The following is a 21,738-nucleotide window of genomic DNA, read 5'->3' as shown; positions in this document are numbered from 1 at the left end:
TACAATGTCTGCAAATGTTAGTAAAACAGAGCTCTTGGTTAACACTTAGTAGGTCTCTCGTGATAAGATTAGGAAACACAGCAGGCATCTTCGTCAGGATGACTTCACAGCACTTCCACTTCAACATCTACAAAGGTGTACCATGAGGGCATACTCTTTTGCCTCATAGATTTTCACTTCATTTGTGCTACTGAAGTCTTGCATCTACTGACAACCACATACATCACTGTAGATTCAGTACTTTGTGACACCACTACAGCTTCAGTACTTTGTAGCTTCTAACAAGTTTTGGTTCTGACGAGACTCACAGTCAGGTACTTCAACACCTTCAAATAGGCAAGGCACTCTTCCTCTAAATATCCCTTTTCAAAGGGGCATCCTCTGCTTATTTTGTCTGTCTACAACCAACAACAGCCTATAATTGCCTTTGAAACATACTTCTCTATTCCATCTACAGTCTTAGGCAATGTGGGTTGTCTCAACTTGAAATTATATTTATAAGTAGCACATTTACCTTCCCCCAACCTTGCCTTAATGTCATGAGCGCTACTCCCGAGGAGCCAAGACTGGCCCAGCGTCCCCGGAAGCAGGCTCATCATCCATACCCCCGGTTCCAGCAGACCCCTACAGGGGCCCTTTGGACCATGCCCTGGCGCCTCTGGCGCCAGGCTCATAAGGAACCACAGTCCCGGTGCCATGGGCGCCGGGCTCATATTCTTAAAGTGTGCAGTAGTGATTGGGTGGACTTACCTGTGGCAGACCATGCTGCATACTCACCTAGAACAATCCAAGCTGGGTGAAGTCCCAGCCACTGGCTGGGAGGGACCAATCCTCTGTTACAGGAACTCTTTTCTTACCTGGGTGAGGCTGGAGGAAGAATACGCACCAAAGCACTTCTCCACTATTTAAACCACGCCCGATAGAATTCACGTGCTTCGCGTTATTCTGCAACAGCAGCAGGACGCTCACCGAGTCGGCTCCTGCATTCCAGGTCCAGACACACCCTCAGCTTCTTGAGCAGCAACCTGTGGATGAAGAAAAGGCACAGGAACATCTACTCACCAGAATTCAGCCACAAGAGTCCAGTCTCCGACAACCTGCAAATAAAGACATAAGGTTAGAAAACGGGCAACACGCTCGCAGCTGCGCTCGCTTACCTTATCCATCCATGATCACACCGGAGTTCACCGCGGCCTTCGCTTCGGCAGCATCCCAGCACCTGGAAGACAAAAGACATTGTTAGTGGTGTCCGAGCCGAAGGGTTCGCAACTCAGTTATACTTACGCGCTTCATCACGCGCAGCAGCGGCAGCATCGCCCTCAGCATTTCGGCATCTGAAAGAAAGGAAAAGACATTATTAGAGGTGCCCATTTTGAAGTGGCCACAATTCAGTAATACTTACGCGCTTCATCACGCGCCGCAGCGGCAGCATCGCCCTCAGCATTTCGGCATCTGAAAGAAAGGAAAAGACATTATTAGAGGTGCCCATTTTGAAGTGGCCACAATTCAGTAATACTTACGCGCTTCTTCACGCGCAGCAGCGGCAGCATCGCCCTCAGCGTTTCGGCACCTGAAAGGAAGGAAAAGACATTATCAGAGGCGCCCATTTGGAAATGGCCACAATTCAGTTATACTTACGTGCCACCGCACGAACAACAGCGGCGGCATCGCCCACAGCATCTCGGCACCTGAGAGACAGAAAAGGACATTATAAAAGGGTGCTCCTTCAGAAGCGGCCTCAGATCTTCTATACTCGCGAGCCTCTTCTTGCACAGCAGTGGTGGTGTCGCCAACAGCTCCTCGGCACCTGAAGGACTATTACAAGCCCCAAAAGGACACTGAGCCTGAACACTGAAATCATCCAGTGACGTAACTGGATTCCATGCGCCCCTGCACCAGAAGCAGGATGGAGAGCTCGGCTTTACTAAACCAAAGGTGAGAGTTCGTGGAGACCAGTCGAGAACCAAGAAGTGGGAAAAGCAGAAGATTGGTGGGAGAACTTATCCAACCAGCTTGTAATTACCCCTTTTTCTTCCACCTGCAGAAAACTCACCTTACAAGCCAGACAGTCAATATTCGGAGGTCCTGCCCAGAGCGTCTTCCGAGTTCTACGCCTCATCATAGTCATAGAAGCAACTGTAGCAGTCCAGTTTGGGTCAGCGCCTCCGTGGGAATCAGGTGAGCGTTACACTTAATCCCTTTGCCAACTGTTAGCCAGAATAATTACCCGGCAGCTTTTGTTCCACTCTCTTGGTTTCCGGTAATGCTTGCACACTTGAATCTTGGGCAATGCTAAAGTTCTACTCGGCTCACAGTATTGTCTAAACTGTTCTTTGGCTTTGGGAAAGGCTGATTTCAGTCTCAGTAGGGGAATTCTCTTAGCGTGGACGATTCTTGCTCTCTCCAACTTCGAATACTATGTTTAAACACTTAGCATCTCTTTATAAACAATTGTGTCTGCGTAAATAATGATTCACAGTTCACTCTTCCTTTGAGAACCATAATTCGGCACATGCAACCACTTCTTCATAGGTTTGACAAGGTTTAAAGGTTTAACAATTGCTTTCCGTAGCATTTGCTCTTCACGCAAGTGAAATTGAAATACCTGATCACACACAAGTGCTACATTTCAAGTGTCCCCTTGTTATAGAATGAACCAACAACTTCGCCTTGCTTCTACTCTTACGCAAGTGCTTATTGTACTGGGTACTGTTGCCGGTAGTGCTCGCGCAAGGAATCAGAATACTAGGTTTAACTCAGCGCCTTCTGTTTTCCTTCCTTTTCACACAACTTCTATGACTTCTGATATGATATATGATATGGCATTCATAACGCGCCTATACACAAGTGTTTCATGGCGCAACCCGGCAAGGGAGGGGGAACAGAGGGAAGACAGAGACAGCGATCCTACTAGGCCAAGCGACATTCAGATTGCGCAAGTACAGGGGAAGGGGGAAGAGGAAAAGTGCTGAGTGGGAGGGGGTGGAGACAGTGCAGTACATAGGGTAATAGAATACATAAAACAATAAGAGAAGTAGGGCCAGCTGGTGGCAAGGGTAAGTGCAGACATCAGGTGTCAAGTGCTGGTGGGGGACTGTAGGGATACAAAAACCAGTCTCCAAGTGCGGGCGGGGGTTGCCAGGGAGGCAGTGCAGTTGTGTAACTGGAGGGGAAGGGGACCTGGGCCCCGAGATCAGAGGGTGGCCAGGCAACCAGTACAGTTTCAGCCAGGAATTCAGCAGGGGAGAGGGGGAGAGAAAGCAGAAGCAAAGAGGATAGTTTTGAGGTGCTTATAGAAATAGAGATGGTTCTCCTCAAGTTTCAGGGAGGCTGTTCCAGAGGGAGGCCCAATCCGAAGAAAGATCTACCACCAACTCGTTGCTTGGAGAAGCGACTGACCCTGAGGGAGCTGTAGGCGGATGAGCGAAGGGCTCGAGAAGGAAGATATTTAGGAAGCGAGAGTTGAAGGTATTGAGGCCCCATGCCCCAGAAGGCATTCTGGACAATGCAGAGGGTTTTGAACTTAATACTTGCAGCCACTGGGAGCCAGTGCAGAGATTTCAGTCCTGGAGAGATGCAATCCCTGGGCTTGAGGCTAAGGACAAGTCTTGCAGTCCTGTTCTGGATGAGTTGCAGAGGGTCGAGAGTAGAAGCAGGCAGATTTAGAAAAAGGCTGTTGCAATAGTCCAGCCTAGAGAGAACCAGAGCTCTGGAGACAGCGAGCTTCTGGGGGAAGGAGAGGAAAGGAAGAATACCTCTGAGGAGGTGCAGCTGCTAGTGTGACTTCTTAGAGACGTCAGAGATCGAGGAGGGAAGAAGAGTGTGGAGTCGAAGATAGCCTCGCAGGTGGGAGCAGGAAGAGGGCCAAGAGAGGCCGGCTAGAGAGCGACTGGAAAGGAGCGAGCGGGTGTGCCGATTAGGAGAATCTCAGTCCTACTGGCCTTAAGGCAGAGATCATTGGTGGCACACCACTCCTGGATAGCAGACAGACAGTCAGAGAGGAGAGATGGAGAAGAGGTGGTTGAAGGTAGCCTGAAAATGAGCTGAGAGTCATCCACATAGCACTGAAAGTTGGGGCAGAGAGCGGCAATGCGCTGGGCAAGAGGTGCCAGGTATTGGTTGAACAGCCAGGGAGAGAGGTTAGACCCCTGGGGGACACCGCAGGTAGAGATATAGATAGGAGAGGAAGGACCCTGGCTTCACTTGGGGCACACGCCCTTCCTCGCTGAAGGCATCTCTGGTCCGGCCACTCAATTATGGAGCATTTCTCCCTCCTGAGACCCACGCCTCCATGATAGCTGCTTACTGCTGACTCCGACAAGCTTCTTGCGGTGCAATCTCTGCAATAAGGCTCACATGGGGAAAGGAAGCCTTCATGCATGCCTTCCGCTGCTCAGCCTCTGCACAGCAGAGTTTAGGGAAACACCCTCACAGGACAAGCAGGTGAAATCTGCTGCATCAGAGTCGTGGTGTCCCTTTATTTCTCCCACTTCTGCCTGGATTGCCAACACCATGCATTCTTCCTTCTGCTTCTGGTACTACTGCATAAACTCCAGCCACAGTTCAAGCTCCTTCTGAACCTGAGGGGGCCTTTTATACCTCTCAGGTTCCTTCAGATGCAGGCTATTAGGCTTTATTGTCTGACTACTACTACAGCATGACTCTTCAGCGCTCTTCCCGGTCCAGGTACTTATGGGATCATGGGACAACAAAGTCCAGCAACAGGCCCAGCAAAAATGGCCGCCGCAAGCACGGGTATGAAGCACTGTTACACCATGGATGCCAGCAAACATGGCGATTGGCTAAGAGAAGCAGAAGAACTCTCCGTCTCCCCGAGCCGGAAGGCGAAGCCAGCTGACACCGAAGGCCGAGACAAACGGCCCTGTTCCTTCCAGCAGGAGTTAGGTTTGCATCGCAAACACGACCATGCCCCCTGATACCGACAGCGCCATCGGCACACTAGCCCACATGGCCCAAACTGGAAGGAAAGTGCCTTCTGCTTACTCCCGACCTGCCGAAATCAGCCACGAAACCGATGGTAACCTCGGGACCCAGCTTGCTGAAAAAGCCCCCTCTTCAAGCCCACCTCAGGGCCGAGCAGAACACATCTGCATAAGCCCGCAACCACACCAACACCAAGTGGTTCAAGATCCACCAAGCCAGGGAACCGAAATCCAACCAGCAAACAGCCATCACCTTGCACCACTGTCCCCATGCAGTAATATCAAGGCACACTCCACATGCCTCGCCCCTATACTCTCAGGGTCCATTCTGATCCAGGGGGGTTGGTAAGTACCTCAAATGTGTACAATCATACCCTACAGATTACAGCTCTAAACTTACAAGCCGCCTCCTACCCCAAACTGCAAGCGAAAACATCTGGCAGCCATAAACAAGCACTCAACCTTAACATGCTAACTGCCCCATGAACTGGCACCAATAGGCGCTTCCACCTTTCTTCACGGACCTACCGCACTCTGTGGTGGCCTAAACACAACAACTTAACCTCCCCATGCACCGACCCAGTCACCTTACACAATTTCACCCCGCAAGACACACAATCATACAAGCGCTGCTACCTGCCTGTTCCCCCTGCGTTCTCTCATATCAAGCGCCTACAAAAGAAACCCCACACAAAGCAACACACTCATACACTCATACCACTACACCTCAGCCACAACCTGCCCAAGCTCATCAGCACTTCTGGCTCTAGCTTACCTCGGCCTAAACCCGGCATTACAGACAGCATGGTACATCCCACCATCCAGCAATCCTCACCGGCACAAAGCTCATCGGAAGCTCATCGGAGCAATTAACTCTTCCAGACCCACCATTGCATCGCAGATTTACAACAACTTTAGACCTACTCACTCACCGCACCACCTGCCTCAAAGCCAATTCCAGCCTACCCCAGCCCACAAGGAACCCACACTCCACCTCAGTCCCCTACACCTACCACCAGGCCCGGCACTCAATGCAAGGCTCTACCCACCCGCTCACAAGCGCAGACCAACACCACCACTCCTCAACCTGCAAACCAAATCCCTGATTTACACAGCATAAGAGGAGCATTAATCAATGCCAGTTCTTTGGCTGCCCATGCTCTCGACATTGCTGATCTGCTCACCACCAATAATCTAGATGTCCTGGACATATGCGAAACTTGGCTTCACGTAGCCTCAGGTCCAGCTCTCCCGCTAGCATTGCCCCAACACTATTCCATCTTTTATAAAGATAGACCCAATGCAAGAGGGGATGCAACCATAGCCAGAGACCCCCTTATTATTAGAGAAGCTAACACCCATACCATCCTCTGAGGTTAAATATTAACTCTCAAACTCACTTTATCGCATAAAGCCGCAGTGAATATCCAGCTGATCTATTCTTCGCCCAGGCCCTTCTCACTCCTTCAAGGATGATATTGCACCCACCATTTCTACTAACGCTAAACCCACCTCCAAAGTCCTAATCATTGATGATTTAAATGTAGGGTTTAACGAGCGCACTGATGCCAATGCCTCTACCTTAGCCAACGCACTTGCTATCACAGGTTTCACACAACGCATTACAACTCCCACCCATAATAAAGGCCGGATCCTAGACTGGGTAGCCGACCTGAACTGTGGCATCACAATCCTATCCAACACACCCTACCCTTGGTCAGACCACAATATTATCACCTTCCAGTTACCCAGACCACAAGCACAGAACTTCAAGCCTCCCGTGCTGCCTGCTGCACTGACAAGAAGTTCTAGAAATATAACCCCAGAAAATATCCTGCCCTTTCCTAAACCGCTCATTGAGCAAACTAATCCTACCAGTGACCCAACCACCTTGGTCATTCAAGGTGAGGGATCCATCTAGTTCATGTGCGCAAGTGACCACTCTCACTTTAGTGATTATCAAATGGCTCAAAAGAAAAAGGGGGTAGCGAGCAGGCTGTTGCCTCAAACCTCCCACAAGGTTTGCAATAAGTAAACAGTGAATTATGGATTTGGGAAAGTAACTCGTGCTCAAACACCAACGATTACAGATAAATTCACTAGTGTCAAAATTATATCACTGTAACAAATCAGATAGTATAGAGTTCAAGGTTTAATTTTTCAACCGACACGTGTTTCAACCACCTGGTCGTTTTCAAACCCTGTCATTAGCCATGAACACAGTAGCCCCACTGACCATTTGTAAAGCCAAATCCATTGCACATATCAACAGCTGGCATACCCCAGATTTGACGAAACTCTGCATCTCCAAACACATAACAGAAACTTCATGGAAAAACAACCCTTATCAGCTGAACAAAATCCAGTTCCTCGCCACAACAAAAGCATATTAACAGGCTATCCTCCAAGCTAAAAGCACCACCTACAATTATATGATCTCCAAAGCCAATTCCAGCACACAGGAGCTCTTCTCAATACTACGAGAACTGGAATCCCCATCCCCACCCAACTCCAACTGCACCTGCACCAAAGATATCACCTAGTGCGCTAAGATACAACACGCACTAGTAAGCAAAATCTACATGCTACAAGGAAAGATCCTGCAAAAGAAAAATAAATTACCCATCCACAATAACATCACTGAGCCCAAATCCCAGATTATAAGGTGCAATGTTCCCCTCTTTTAATTCAAACCTGTCTCCAACAGCGATGTCATCACAATCATGAAGGGTCTCAAGCCATCAAGATGTCAAGGGGACATCTGCCCTGCCCCAATCATTAAAGACTGTGCTGAAGCCCTAGCACCATTCATATCCTCTCTGATGAATGCCTCCTTTGCATCAGGCATTGTGCCAGCTAACCTGAAAGATGCCTAGGTACTTCCACTTCTAAAAAAGCCCATGCTAGACCCCGGACATCCCCACCAATTACCGGCCCATTACAACGGTCCCTTTCTAGGCCTGCGCCAATCTGGCATTCCGACCAGGCCACAGTGCTGAATTAGCCCTCCTCGATCTAAAAAACCAACTCGACGAATCCAAAGATGCCAGCAAACTAGCACTCCTCCTACTATTGGATCTTTCAGTCGCCTTTGATTTTGTGGATCACCAATTACTAAGCCAGCACCTCCACTCATCAGCCCATTTCTCCCCCGAGGCTACTACCTGGATATCCTCCTTCCTCTCCAACAGAACCATGAAAGTATTTTCCCCCTCTGCCTCAGCGTCACCCACCCCTGTTACGTGCGGCGTCCCCCAAGGTTCATGCGCGGCTCCTACATTATATAACATTTTTACTGTACCGCTATTTGATCTACTCAATGCGCAAGGGATCTCCTACACAAACTATGCTGCCGATACTCAGCTTCTTCCCATAACAGGTGACTACCTTACCGACGCACTAACTTCAGTGTACCAAACTGTCCAAGCCTGGATGGCGACTCACATGCTCTACCTCAACGATGAGAAAACCAAGCTACTCCTGCTTGGCTCTCAAGCCCTTCTAAACAAACTAGACCCTGCATACAAATCCTTCAACATTGACGGTATCAACATCCAAGTCGCCCTGGGGTGTATCTTGACTCCACCCTCTCACTCTCCAGGCAAGTCAATGCCATTTCCTCGTCAGCAGCCTACACCACTAAACTTCAAATCATACAAAACAATACTCTAAGGGCCACCCTGAACATAGCAAAAAAAGAGTATCTCTCACAAGCTAGAAGAGATGCATATTGGCTGCCAATCCGAGAGCGCATCCGATTCAAAATATTAGCCATAACTCATAAATGCATCTCAAACTCTGCTTCAAGATACCTTGTGGCCAAATTCACCAAAGCTCCCGCCACAAGACACACACTATCGTCCCACACGGATCACCTCATCACCCCCAGATTTCGACCGAAAAGAGCAGGCGTGGCCAGTTTCCCAGCAATCGCCACCAAGAATTGGAACGCTTTACCACCAGCCTTGAGACTGGAACATTCCTATTGGCTCTTCCGCAAGCAGCTCCAAACATTATTCTTCTCTGAAGAAACCCAAAGAGCTAGACACTTCCCTCCTGCCTAACATGACCTATGCCATGTCAAAATGCTCCCCGTGGGCCAGTCCACCCACGCAGCCAACCATGCTATCTTTCAGTATGATACAAGTCATTTATAACGCACCTGTACACAAGTGTTTCTAGGCGCGAAAAGACAAGGGAGGGAAGACAGAGGGAGTGCAATACAAACAATCTTACTAGGCCTTGTGACATTCAGATCATGCAAGTGCGACAGCGCCAAAAGTGCAGGTGGAGACGGAGGGGGAAGTGCCATGGAGAGTGAGAGGGAGGGGAAGTGCGATCAGGGCAGCGCGGCTCTAGGTAAGTGCAGGGAGACAGGGGACTGTAGAGGTTACAGTTACAGCCCCTAAGTGCACGGTGACCCAGAGGCAGTGCAGGGGAGACTGATCATGGAGGAGCCTGGTACCCGTTATGCTCAGAGGGTAGCCAGGCAACCAGTGCGGCAGACAGGTAGGTCAGCAGGGGAGGGAGAGAGAGAAAGCAGAGGAGAATAGGAAGGTCTTGAGCTGCTTTCGGAACTTCAGGTGGTCCAGCTCAAGTTTGAGATGGGCAGGGAGACCATTCCACCAGAGGGAGCCACTTACAGAGAGAGATCTACCCCCCACTCTCTGCCTAGCGAAGTATCTGACTCTCAGGGAGTTGGAGGTAGTTGAGCGAAGTATAGCAGTGCAATGTACGCAGGGCTTCATTGTTGCTGACTTCAGAGGCTACATAATGTGGCAAAGTTCTCAGTTGACTCGACTTTTAGGCTTAAGTGAGTCACCTCTCACTGCATCTGTGGAAGTCACTTCTTTGCTTACAGTTAAGGGCAGAGAAATATTTAAGCGACTGTTAATTACTTTTAAGGGCCAGTTAGGCCAAGATCCACCCCACTGCCCCGACAAGCATGTCAAACTTGGCCATTGCAAGCAAATGCATTCAACCAGCCAAGTAGTGCCAGTTCGTGCACCTTTAAATTCCACTTTGTAGTCATGTAGCGAGAGTCATTTTTATTTAGATGTTTTGCTTTTGATGAATTTTATGAAAATTGCATTTCCATATCTTACTTGGGTAATATTTTTGCTAACTTACATTTTATTTCATGTATGCGATTTTATGGAAAGAAGATTCATGAGGAAGCTTCTGGAATTGAATCAAATTGTTTCTCCCATATGAATCCAGATTAAACATACAATAATTACTTGTTTTAGACATGGAGAGACTCATTCTGCAAGGTTTATTTCGTACACAGTGCTATAGAAATTAAAAAGTGACCTGTTTATTTGTTTTATCTTAAACTCAGCAGGTTAGTGGACCATACCAAGTTATTTTCATTCTAACATACTGCATGTATTTGTAGGTGGCAAAGAAAGTGCTTACCTGGGTGCAGTCCTGGACTTACTCGGCCAATGTATAAAAACAGGACGACTGCTACACCAATGTTGACCAGGGCGTAAATCCACTGAATTACAAACATTATCAAAATAGAACCTATTGCCTGTTGAAAACAAGAAAATGCATTACGGCTCGTCATTTTGTCTAATTCTGAGAACAGATATGAAGGTAGCATTTTCATCGAAAACAAGACTTTGTTGACAAATCTTTAGTGGGTGTACCTAGTATGGGAGGAGTCAGGTTAGGTGCACACTGATGTCAGAAGTGTTCGATTCAAGCCCTAGGACAGTAGCATACAGTAAACATGTTGCACAGAAAAAAAATGCAAAAGCAAATGCGCAATATAAGTATAGGTTGGAAGGGTGAGTGCGCCTCCACTCCAAACTAAAGAAATGAAGGTATGCAAGAATCTGTCTATCCCAGTCACAACACATCCAGACACAACCAAAGCTTACTAGGCTGCCTTATGTGACAAATCGAGGGAATTCATCCCTTTTCCCCAAGGGGGAGGCCCCCCTGTGAAGCAAGGCAAGCGAGAACACTCCGCAACACCCTTCCTAAGAGTCGAGGGAAGTGGGACCCCACCAGGAGGAACTCCCCCTTAAGGGACACGGACTCCTGTTGCGGTGAGAAACTCCCTAAAGCTGTGCACACAGTAGCCTACATGGGATGCTCTTAAATACCAGAGACACTTAAACAACAAGGCTGGGATGCAGAAAACCTTAATAGATGTCATTATCAACCTGTAAGAGAACATTTCCCGTTAAATGGAAGTATTCAATCCACTATGACATGTACGTTGAAAAGAGAATACTCAACGAGCAACAGAGAGAAAGAGAGGAACGCGTACGCAGGCAAAGGACGGCCCGAGCTGCATAACACCTGAGGAGGCAGAGTAGGCATGAGCCGTGAAGCCCGTAAATTTCAAGCTTGCATTGTACTGAACAGGGAGATGCCTGAGTTATGGCAAATCCCCACCGCAAGTCATAAATTCGTTTTCGAAAATTGATTAGCAGAGTTTGCTAATCAAAATGTTTTTGATTAGCAAACAGACCCATTTGATTAGCAATTTTGTTCTAATATTGTTAATGTCACCAGAAGTTATTTGTACCAAAGACATGAAATGAGCAACAATCCAGCAGTTTTGCGTACCGCTGAAATAAGATATTCGTGAGAGGAGTCAGGCCATGCAAATTCTTCAAACTTCAGCTAGACCCGCACGTCGTGTAACTTAGTTTACCCATTCAACCTAACAGAAATGCACTTGACCAATAGCGACGGAGGACAACGCATTTTAAATGTGATTTCTGTAAAATGGTGCATGTCACTACGAACCGTCTTCATGTTTGGCACACTGCTGCCACCTAGAGGCCTGCCATGCACAGTGAAACTTGTATTCGACATTTACTGCAGACTAAGTAAATGTTAAATAAAAGTTTCAAACGTCTCTTGTAAATGCTACTCGCCCCTCATAAAATCTACTCGACTGTGCAAGTGGGCGAAAAGACTTTGCGAGCCATAGATGAGTGTCTGTAAAATGTAAAAGGTTAGCTCCATGAATGGACACAAATAGATATGATAAAAAGGCTCTGAAAACGGATTGGCCAGTTGTCTCCTGCAGGTGTTAATATATAATACAATCATAAAGCAAAGCGAGCTCTAGAGGCTAACTACAGTGTTTGGTATTACAGTAGATCTGTGGATGTACAGACTGGATGTAAGTATTGATCACTATTTGCATAAACATTTAGTCTGCTTTGTATATTCATTATGTAAGAGGAAAGAAAGACTAAGCAAAGTGGATTGCGTAGCAGGGAGAGAACTGGCTAAACTAGGTGGAATATTGTAGTTTGTGGTCATCTCGCTTTCAGGGTACCTGGTATAAAGCAATAGGGGGATAATATATAATCTCAAGGAGTATGGGTTGAGTACCAATTGCAAAATGTATGCAACCTGCATGTTACATAACTAGGGTCTGGGTTGGCTCTAGAATTGGAACCTGCCTATGCTGAGCTCCACTTTTGTTTGGATGGGTGTTCCGGTGTCACAAGATCACAGGAGTGGACCCCAATTTGATAAGTAGGTAGAGTGGGTTTACTCCTGGTTATCTTGCTTAAGATTTTGAAATGATTTCTAACACAGTAGTTGATGCGATATAAATTCGCTTTTATTGTTGGTATTCTAAGCGGTTTTTCTCAATACAATGATAAGTGTTTTTAAACACTTGATCGCATTTGTGCGCTTGGTTAGTCAGCCGACACGTGTTTCGACCCGGGGGGGTCTTTATCAAGGCTGAAGAATATTAAAAAAAAATGTGATGTGTGATATGTGACATAGAGTGACAAGGTAGTTAAAGTACATGTAGTTGAAGTGGTGTTTAGGTGAGGTGGGTTGGTTGTGACAGGTTAAAAATCAATTACATAATACACACATTCAATTGTAATGAGAATTGCATTCCAGTTGGAAAAAGAGGGGGGGGAGGAGAGAAGAGAGGTTAGCAAGGGGATGTCGGAGGGGGTGGTCCATGGTTAGAAAAATGGATATGGAGGAGAAAGTCCTCTTACCATGTAACAATTTCTTTGAGCCCCATGTGGGGTCCTGGTAGCGTTATGGTGGCTGTCCTTTGGGGCAGTCGTGGCTCCTGTTGGGCCCTGAAAGGGAATAGGAAAAGTAATGGGTGGCCAAGTACCCTATGGGGTGCTGGGGTCAGGGGCCCGGTTGGAGCCCATTACAATCTCCCGTACTGGAGTGGTGGTGAAGGAGTTGTCCAGCGGACCCGGAAATGTACGGGGACATGCTGGTTCCTGTTGGGCTGGGCGTTACGTTCGTGATTGTTGAAAGAGGGGGGAGCGTGCCCCCGTGGTTGAGCTAAGGGGAGTGGGGGGCTTACCTGTGCGCAAGTCTGAATCTCGTCCTGTGCGGCTTGTGTGCGGCTTCTGTCTGTTAGCGGTGTGCCGCCATTGATTAAGTACTTGCGCATGTGCCGAGTCACGTAGTATGACTTGCGGCGCATGCACGAGTACACAGTGTCTCAGTGTGCGTCTATCCGCATGTGTGGTACAGTGATGCTTGGGCGCATGCGCTCCAGATCAGTGTATTGGCCGTTCTAGTAGGTGCCTGGCGTCTGCGCAGTGATTGTAGTGTCTGAATAGACAAGTGGCCCTAGGTCGTGGGCAATGTGGAGGGGGGGGGGAATCGGGGTCTGGGATTGGGCTAGTCCTGGGTTGCTGAGGTAGCATTAGTAGGCTATTGTCAATCAATAAAGATCATTGGCTATGCCTGATGGTGGGTGCTGGAGGGTGGTGATGGGTGGGTGGCATGCCCCAGTGGGCGTGCTGGGAGGAGGCCCAGATAGGTGGTGTATTTAGGGGGGATGGTGTGCCCTGTGAGTAATAAGGGCTGTTGTATCCAAGGTGGAAAGGGTTGTGGTCCACTGCATGTTGTTGAATCTAGGTCAGGTCTTGCCTGTCAATTCTGTCGTTGCTTGCATTCAGGTTTAATAAGGAAGGATGGTCATTAGAGTGCGTGGATGGGTCTTGGCCCGGGAGGCCATGACTTCCATGGTGAGTATTGGGCGATGTGGGGGCCCAGGGGAGATTGGCCAGTAGATTGGCAAGAGGAGGGAGTAGATGGTTACAGAAAAACATTGAAGTCATGATCCTTGTTTAGGCCATTTTTAACACATCTAAAGTGGCAGATCAATCGTGCTTCTTCTGGTCTAAGTTTTTTGATTCTGTCCCCTCCGCTGGGGCCCAGCCGGACAGTCTTCAGTCCAATTAATCTTATCTCGCTCTTGTCATCCATCTGGTGATTCTTCTGCCAGTGGTTGGCCAGCGGTAGTTTTGGATCTTGCGAGTGTATACTGTTCATGTGTTCTCTTATCCTGATGCGTGTTTCTCGGATGGTGCTGCCTATGTATATTTTGTTGCACACACAGATTAATGCATAAATCACAAATTTACTCTTACAATTGATATGCTCCATGATTTTGAATATTGGGCAGCCTGTAAATTTAGCACATTTAGTTGGAGTTGCATATTTGCACATTGAGCATGTTCCGCATTTTGTGAAGCCAATTGGCGTTTGTTTGCTGGGCCAGTGTTTTTCAGAGAGGAAAGATGGGCTCAATAGGTTCCTCAGAGTTGGTGCTCTACTGAATGACATGCTGGGGTATGCTTCCAATTGGGGTTTGATATGCTCATCCATGAGGAGTAGCTCCCAGTGTTTGGTTAGTATTTTTTGGAGGGCATGACTGTCCTTATTGTATCTTGTTACAAATTGAATCGTCGGGTTTCCATCTTGTCTTCTGGGTTTGGGTGAGAGTAAGGTTTCTCTTTCAATGAGCAGAGCTTGTTCTCTTGCTTGCGTCAAGTTTTCGGTGGAGTAGCCTCGACATTTGAATCTTCGGTCCAGTAGATCACATTCTTCTGAGAAGAACTTGTCTGTGTTACAGTTTCTTCTGGCATGGATGTATTCTCCTTTAGGGATATTCTGTATGACACTTTTTCTGTGGCAGCTTTGTGCATGCAGGGTGGCATTCACCTCCGTCGGTTTGCGAAAGGTTTTGGTTGTAATTTTATTGTCTTCTATTGCAATCCTTAGATCCAAGAAGTCAATTTGCTCAGAGCTGGTATGGCTGGTTAGCTCAATGCCATAGTTATTTACATTCAGGTAATCCATATATTTGTTCAATTCATCTTCCGTCCCTTTCCATATGCGGATGATGTCATCTATGAAGCGCGGCCAGTTGACAATGAGGCTGGTGAACTTTTTTTCCTTCATAGCATGTTCTTGTTCATACAAGTGCATGAAGCAGTTGGCTAGAGCTGAAGCATAGCTGGCTCCCATCGCGATTCCCTTGGTTTGCTTATAATATTCTCCATTGAAGATGAATATATTGTTGGTCAGTGAGAATTTGAGGAAGGATTTGGTCATTTCCACTTGGTCCAGGTGTGATGCGGACTCATGTTTAAAGAGGTAACCCATGCTTGTTATGGCTAGTTCATGGTGGATTTATGTGTACAAGGCCTTGACATCCAGGGTGGCCATTATAAAGTTGGGTTCCATTTGATTTTGGAGAGTATTTGCAAGGTGTGCATGGTGTCCCTGAGGTAAGTCGGTATCTTGGTGACTAGCGGTTGCATCACATTGTTGATGTATCTCGCTAGTGTTTCAGTAATTCCTCCTATTCCACTCATAATTGGTCTGCCTTCTGGGATAGTGTCAAAGGTCTTGTGGATTTTCAGCAGGAAATAGAGGGTTGGCATGACCGGGTGATCTGTTCTGAGGTAGTCTTATTCCTTATCTGTTATGAGTCCTGCTGTTTGGTAATTTTTCAGGAGTTCCTGGTGTTCTTTGAGGATCCTTGCTTGTGGATTCCTGTCCAGTTTTTCGTAGCTGCCCGGTGTTTCAAGGTGGTTTTGGGCCATTTTGAGGAAGTCTGTTTTTTCCATTATAACAATGTTGCCACCTTTATCAGCTTCCTTGATTACGATGTTTGTTTCTTCCCGTAGGTTCCTGAGTACAATTTGTTCCTCATTCGTTAAATTATCTTTGTTGCCAATACTTCGGGTCCATTGGTCTTCCAATCTGTGTAGATCATTGATGACTGCTTGTTGGAAAGTGTCTATGTAATTCTCTGCGAAGAGTTGTGGAGTAAATTTCAATTTATTTTTAAGTTCGGGATTTCCATGGCTACATTCCGGATCCCCAGTTCTTGCATGCATTCTTGTTTGCTCTTGTTGTCTTCTGCAAGTGTGCTGAGGAGATGGATGTTCTCTACGTCTCAGATGGTAAGTAAGCTGGGTTCCGGTGCCGTCTATTGCGGTTTGTATACCGTTGTTTTGGTAGAAAAGAATTTGGTAAGTTTGAGGTGTCTTGTGAATTTGAATAGGTCGATTTGTATATCCACAAAATTGTTCTTGCTATATGGTGAGAAAGAGAGTCCCTTGTTGAGTACTTTCATTTCTATATTTGTAAGTTCTTTGTGTGACAGGTTCTTGATTAAATTTTGTTGTGCTTCTGTCCCACCGTTTTCTGTGATTGCGACCTTGGTACTTGGTACTTGGCCACTCATTACTTTTCCTATTCCCTTTCAGGGCCCAACAGGAGCCACGACTGCCCAAAGGACAGCCACCATAACGCTACCAGGACCCCACATGGGGCTCAAAGAAATTGTTACATGGTAAGAGGACTTTCTCCTCCATATCTATTTTTCTAACCATGGACCACCCCCTCCGACATCCCCTTGCTAACCTCTCTCTTCTCTCCGCCCCCCCTCTTTTTCCAACTGGAATGCAATTCTCATTACAATTGAATGTGTGTATTATGTAATTGATTTTTAACCTGTCACAACCAACCCACCTCACCTAAACACCACTTCAACTACATGTACTTTAACTACCTTGTCACTCTATGTCACACATCACATGTTTTTTTTTAATATTCTTCAGCCTTGATAAAGACCCCCCAGGTCGAAACACGTGTCGGCTGACTAACCAAGCACACAAATGCGATCAAGTGTTTAACAACACTTATCACTGTATTGAGAAAAACCGCTTAGAATACCAACAATAAAAGTGAATTTGTATTGCATCAACTACTGTGTTAGAAAGAATCATTTCAAAATCTTAAGCAAGATAACCAGGAGTAAACCCACTCTACCATGTTACATAACTAGGTTTGGAATCAAAAGCATTTAGTTGTGTGATCATGTACATTTTCAAAAGTTCACTAGTCAACACGATGCATCTTCCCCAACAAAATGAAAAGACACTATGAAATTCAGATTCACTAACCTAAGCTTTACTCTAAAGCATGGAGATGATGCAGTGTTTTACAGTATCAATACTGTAATTATGCATTATGTAACATACATTTTAGGAATGGAATTGCACGACTGTCTTTTTAAAAGATATAAAATTGACACACACTGGTTTTTGCCAGACAGGATTAAGAAAGCTTAATAGAAATATCATCTCGATTAGTTCTGTTTTGCAATTATTTGAAAAAGAAATTCTTGCCTAGCACTCCTACACATGCCTTTGGCACCTAAAGGGTGGAAGAGACTATTACTGCTGCACTTTCGCTCCATTAGCACTTGAAGTGAACAGTGAAAAGAGGGCCAAGAAAGCACACAGGGCAAGAGCGAGTTGTGCTTTCATTGAAGAGGGCAACTTAATTAGCTGACTTTGCTGCACAAGTGTTCATTTGATTAGCAAACCTACAGAATTGTATAGCAAATTGCTATGCAACGCTGCTTATTTTATGTCTTGCGCCGTGAGTAGTCGAACGGGCAGGAGCCCCGACGGAGGTGGTAACATGACAGGAAGGATCCGTGGTGGGCAGACAGCCCACAAACTATACCCGATACCACCGCAAGTACAAAGCAAAAAGGTGACTGGGCACTCAGTAGAATACTGGGATGTCGTGAGAAGAGAAAAGCAGAGGAAGGAAACGCCGGCGAAAGCATGACGACAGCAATATGGAGCAAGAGGGAAGCTCTCAGAGGAACCAGAATCCCAAGACATCCTCCTTCACTGCCGGAGGTACCAGAGAGAACAGGAAAAAGGAGAGGCCCAGAGGGAATCATATTGTGCAAGAACCTTGTCCCAGTACAATTACAAGGAAAAGTTATAACATATCCAGTAAGGTTATATTCAAGGAGGAGAGAAAAGCTAATAGCCCACTTGAAGAGTTACAGAGACTGATACAAGAAATAAGGAGACACTATTTGAAGATTATATATTTATAAGGAATCCTAAGACTGGTATCAGAAGTACTCTCAGGAGAAGGTAGCCATTATCCTGACCCAAGTTAGTTATCATAGTGTTAGGGTCATTTAGGTTAGTCTGGACAGTGGACTTATTCTTTTAGACATTCACGAATGACTGACAAACACCTTAGTAAGGAAATTAGGTAGGAACCGCCCCTTTAATAAAGCCACATGAAACATGTCCTCAGAGTGTCCATGTCCTTCTGATTAGCCACATTTGGCAGCGATCAAAATAAGGCAAACTCCCTTGGAGTACCTTTGTCCCTACTTCATCCATGCTGAAATTAGACTAAAATAAGAGTGTTATTTCAAGGGCAACATTAGGGGATCCATGATGAGGGTACTTATGTTCCAACATAGCTACAGGACATATCTTAACAATAGTAGCCATGATGAAGGAAAATCGGCTGTTGCAGAAAGGCAGGTCACAGGGTACGACGTCCTTTCACTGCAGGATGTTTTTTCACTGTGAACTTTTTAACGAAAAAACCCATCGACTTTTTTAGGGGGTTTAGACAATTATATATTCAGGGTTTGGGTGGTTGTGAATATATAAATAATTAAATGTAATTGGTGGCTTGGAGGGGGGAACCCCCCCCAAAATAATCAAAAAATAATTCAATGGGGTTTTTCGTTAAAAAAATCACTGTAAAAACCCCCGCGAAAAAACATCCCGCGATGAAATGATGAAAAAGATAAGCTGCATGAAAAAGGTATACATATCTCTGCAGAGATACAGAGGATAGATCAGCATCGTCACAGAGAGTACAAGTACTCAAGCATTGATAGAAGTGGTGGATTGAAAGCGACAAGGAAGGTACACATACTTATACCAAGGTGCACTTATCCGAACATAGATTTAGCAGACCATAGATGAATGAGCCCAGAAACAATGACTGTGGTCGGCAATATGGACAATGTAACTATCAATATATATGGATCAATACTTTAGCCAGTTAAACCATGGGGGAGGCTTTTTTGAGAATTAAATCACAATTGGGGATTGGGATTGACAGTTTTGAACATTTAGAGACAAGCAATGTTGACAGGTTTGGTATTATGAGATTAAATGAGTTGCTGAGATCGCACATTGTGCTTAAGTGGTAATGCCCAATTGAAATTGGTTGAGCCTAGTCCGTTTTCTGCAGTTCACCACAATCTTTCCCAGAGATGCACATATTTGTAAATGTTTCACTTTCAAGAGGTAAAATAATATCCCTTTTTTTAGGACGGAAGTGGAAAAGGAACAAATCCCACTGGAGCCAATATGACAATATCTTTTATTGAAAAAAAACCTTATCAAAACATGTTGCACAAAAGAGGCATGATTGTAGATGTAATTTCTCCATCATAAATGGAAGACTACAAGTACCATAATAAGAATTGATGAGAGCCTAAAAAAAGGTTTAGAACTATGTGATCGAAATAAATGTATCTTTTCCGTTTTGAACGAATTCTTTTTGTTTGTTGCTTTGTTAAAAAATTTCGGGGGGAGACCCCTTGTCCCACCCACCTTAACCTATTCCCTTATCCCACCCCACATCTATATTTAATTAAAATTTACTGAAATTCCCAAAGAATTCGAACAAAAAGATTTGGTCAATCCGGAAAAGGTCAATTGGTCCACAATCAAGTATGCTAATACCTAAAAAAAACTAATTTGGGTTTTACTGCTGTATTTTAAAGAATTAACTACATTCAGCTAAAGAAACTGTAAAATAATGTCACGTGCTGGTGTCTGTCGTTTGACACAGGCAAGCCACTTGTTATTTGTGATAGTAAAAATGCAAAACTGCTTATTTTACACACAAATCAACCTTTAAATAAGCTTGCCTGAGGTCTGTGACAGTTTGTTCATTCTCTTTTGTCAAGAACCCCTGCCACTTAAGTTATATTCATGAAAATAAAGAGCAGGCAACAGGATGACATAAAATTGTGAGGAGGCAAAGCTTTTCACCAAAGACAGCACAGTGCTCTACAGTGAGAGAAGATGATCTGTCCAGGATCACAGTATTCTCTGGTGGCAAACCCAGGACATCAGCCTGGACACTTTCGTTTCATTGTCTCCAGTCTGGTTCCTAACCTCATCACTCGACTAATGTCTTAAGCAGTCCTGCTGCCCCAGTTTGGCAATCTTCATTTGGAAAGACAAGTTCTAAACCTGCACCATATTGATGTTATATTAGTTTTTATAACTAGTGCTTTTTGGTTTAGGTACTGTCACAGATGGCACAACATCACTCCAAATCGCAGAGGCAGTTCAAGGGTTTTAATTAAAATGTCAAAGTGTCATATGACTGTCCCGTCCTCTCTTGTCTACAATCATCTCCTCCCTAGCTCAGATGTCCTTAGCCCCAGGTTAGTATATAGCAAGTGTGCTTTGCTGTGAAGGAAGCCGCTTTGCTTTTGAAGGACAGACTAATTACAAACCGGCACTGCGAGCATCATCCGTGCTCTTGCCGACTTTCTTACACTTCCTGGAGGAGGCGGGGCCATACCTGTCACGGGCTCAATCACGTGACCAGGGACGCCATCAAAACCCCGAGACTGCTACCCTCGCGGCGGTAAGCCCGACAGGGGAAAGGGCGCTTGCTGTTGTGCAGCTGTTAGGCATTACGAGGGAGACTGTTACGGAAATCCGTCATTATGAACCCTCAAAGATTTTCGTAAAGTGCTGGATCCTAACGCCTCGGAGCACGATCAGGTAACCAGACTATATTACCTTCTTGCGATCATTTGAAGATTGTTTACCAACAACGCCTGCATTTAATACTCAAATTCCATGCAGGCACACTTAGGTGCTGCTCTTATATAAACACCATAGTAGTCCTGCTGTCTTCCAGTTTGCTCAGCCATCCTGCTGCCTGCGCCGAAGGAGTGACGTGCTGTGAGGAGCCGCACGAACAAGTCCTACTTCTGCCTCTAACTAACTTCTCTAAAAAGCATTTCCCGCGCGGTGCGTGGTGCGGTGTCCCGGTTGAGTCCCAGCTTGTCTAGTTCGCCTGGCCTCGCTGGGGACTCTCGGAACCATGGTGACCACCCCTGCCCACTCCTCTGCACTTGCAACAGGTCTTGAGGTTTCTGGAGGGCCCCAAACTCGGCGGAAAACCATCCAGCAGCGACGGATGTTGAATCCCTGGACAGCGCTGCCGGCGCAACCATCAAACCTTGCATCGGTCAAGGTAAGCCGGCGTAAAATTTCCACTATACCTCAAACTCTGACTCGGTCCCAGACCTCGATTGCAACCTGTGATTCAATTGCTGTGCCTTTGATCCATCCAAGCTTGGATTCCTGTGTCTTTGGCGAGCCAGCTATTCCATTACTAAGGCTTGATGCTGCTGCGGCTGTTGACTCTGCTGATATTGTTGACACTGATACTATCACTGATACTGTCATCATTAAAAGTGTTGTATCAAGTGAAGTGCGCTCGAATTTGCCAGCTTTACTTTCATTGACAAACTTAGTACCAATATCCTCGCTACTACAAATCAATGTAAATGATGTTCATAAATCAGTATCTTCTGAAAATGGGATTTCTTCTCAACCAATCCCGCAGAGAAGCTTACAATTCTTCTCGCCATTCGATC

General features: G+C 45.9%; 1 protein-coding gene across 2 annotated transcripts in view; it reads right to left on the bottom strand.

Moving 5' to 3' along the window:
* The window catches only part of SLC12A8 (solute carrier family 12 member 8), a 652,049-nt gene that overhangs the window by 82,717 nt on the left and 547,594 nt on the right, over positions 1-21,738 (bottom strand). For both annotated transcript variants that reach the window (XM_069616644.1, XM_069616643.1), the window contains exon 12: positions 10,362-10,479. In XM_069616644.1, the coding sequence (XP_069472745.1) occupies positions 10,362-10,479 (118 nt within the window). The remainder of the gene's footprint in view (positions 1-10,361; positions 10,480-21,738) is intronic.

Source organism: Ambystoma mexicanum, chromosome 9, assembly GCF_040938575.1.
Source record: "Ambystoma mexicanum isolate Mex_15411 chromosome 9, UKY_AmexF1_1, whole genome shotgun sequence".
Lineage (NCBI taxonomy): Eukaryota > Metazoa > Chordata > Amphibia > Caudata > Ambystomatidae > Ambystoma > Ambystoma mexicanum.
This window is presented reverse-complemented; position numbering and strand designations above follow the sequence as displayed.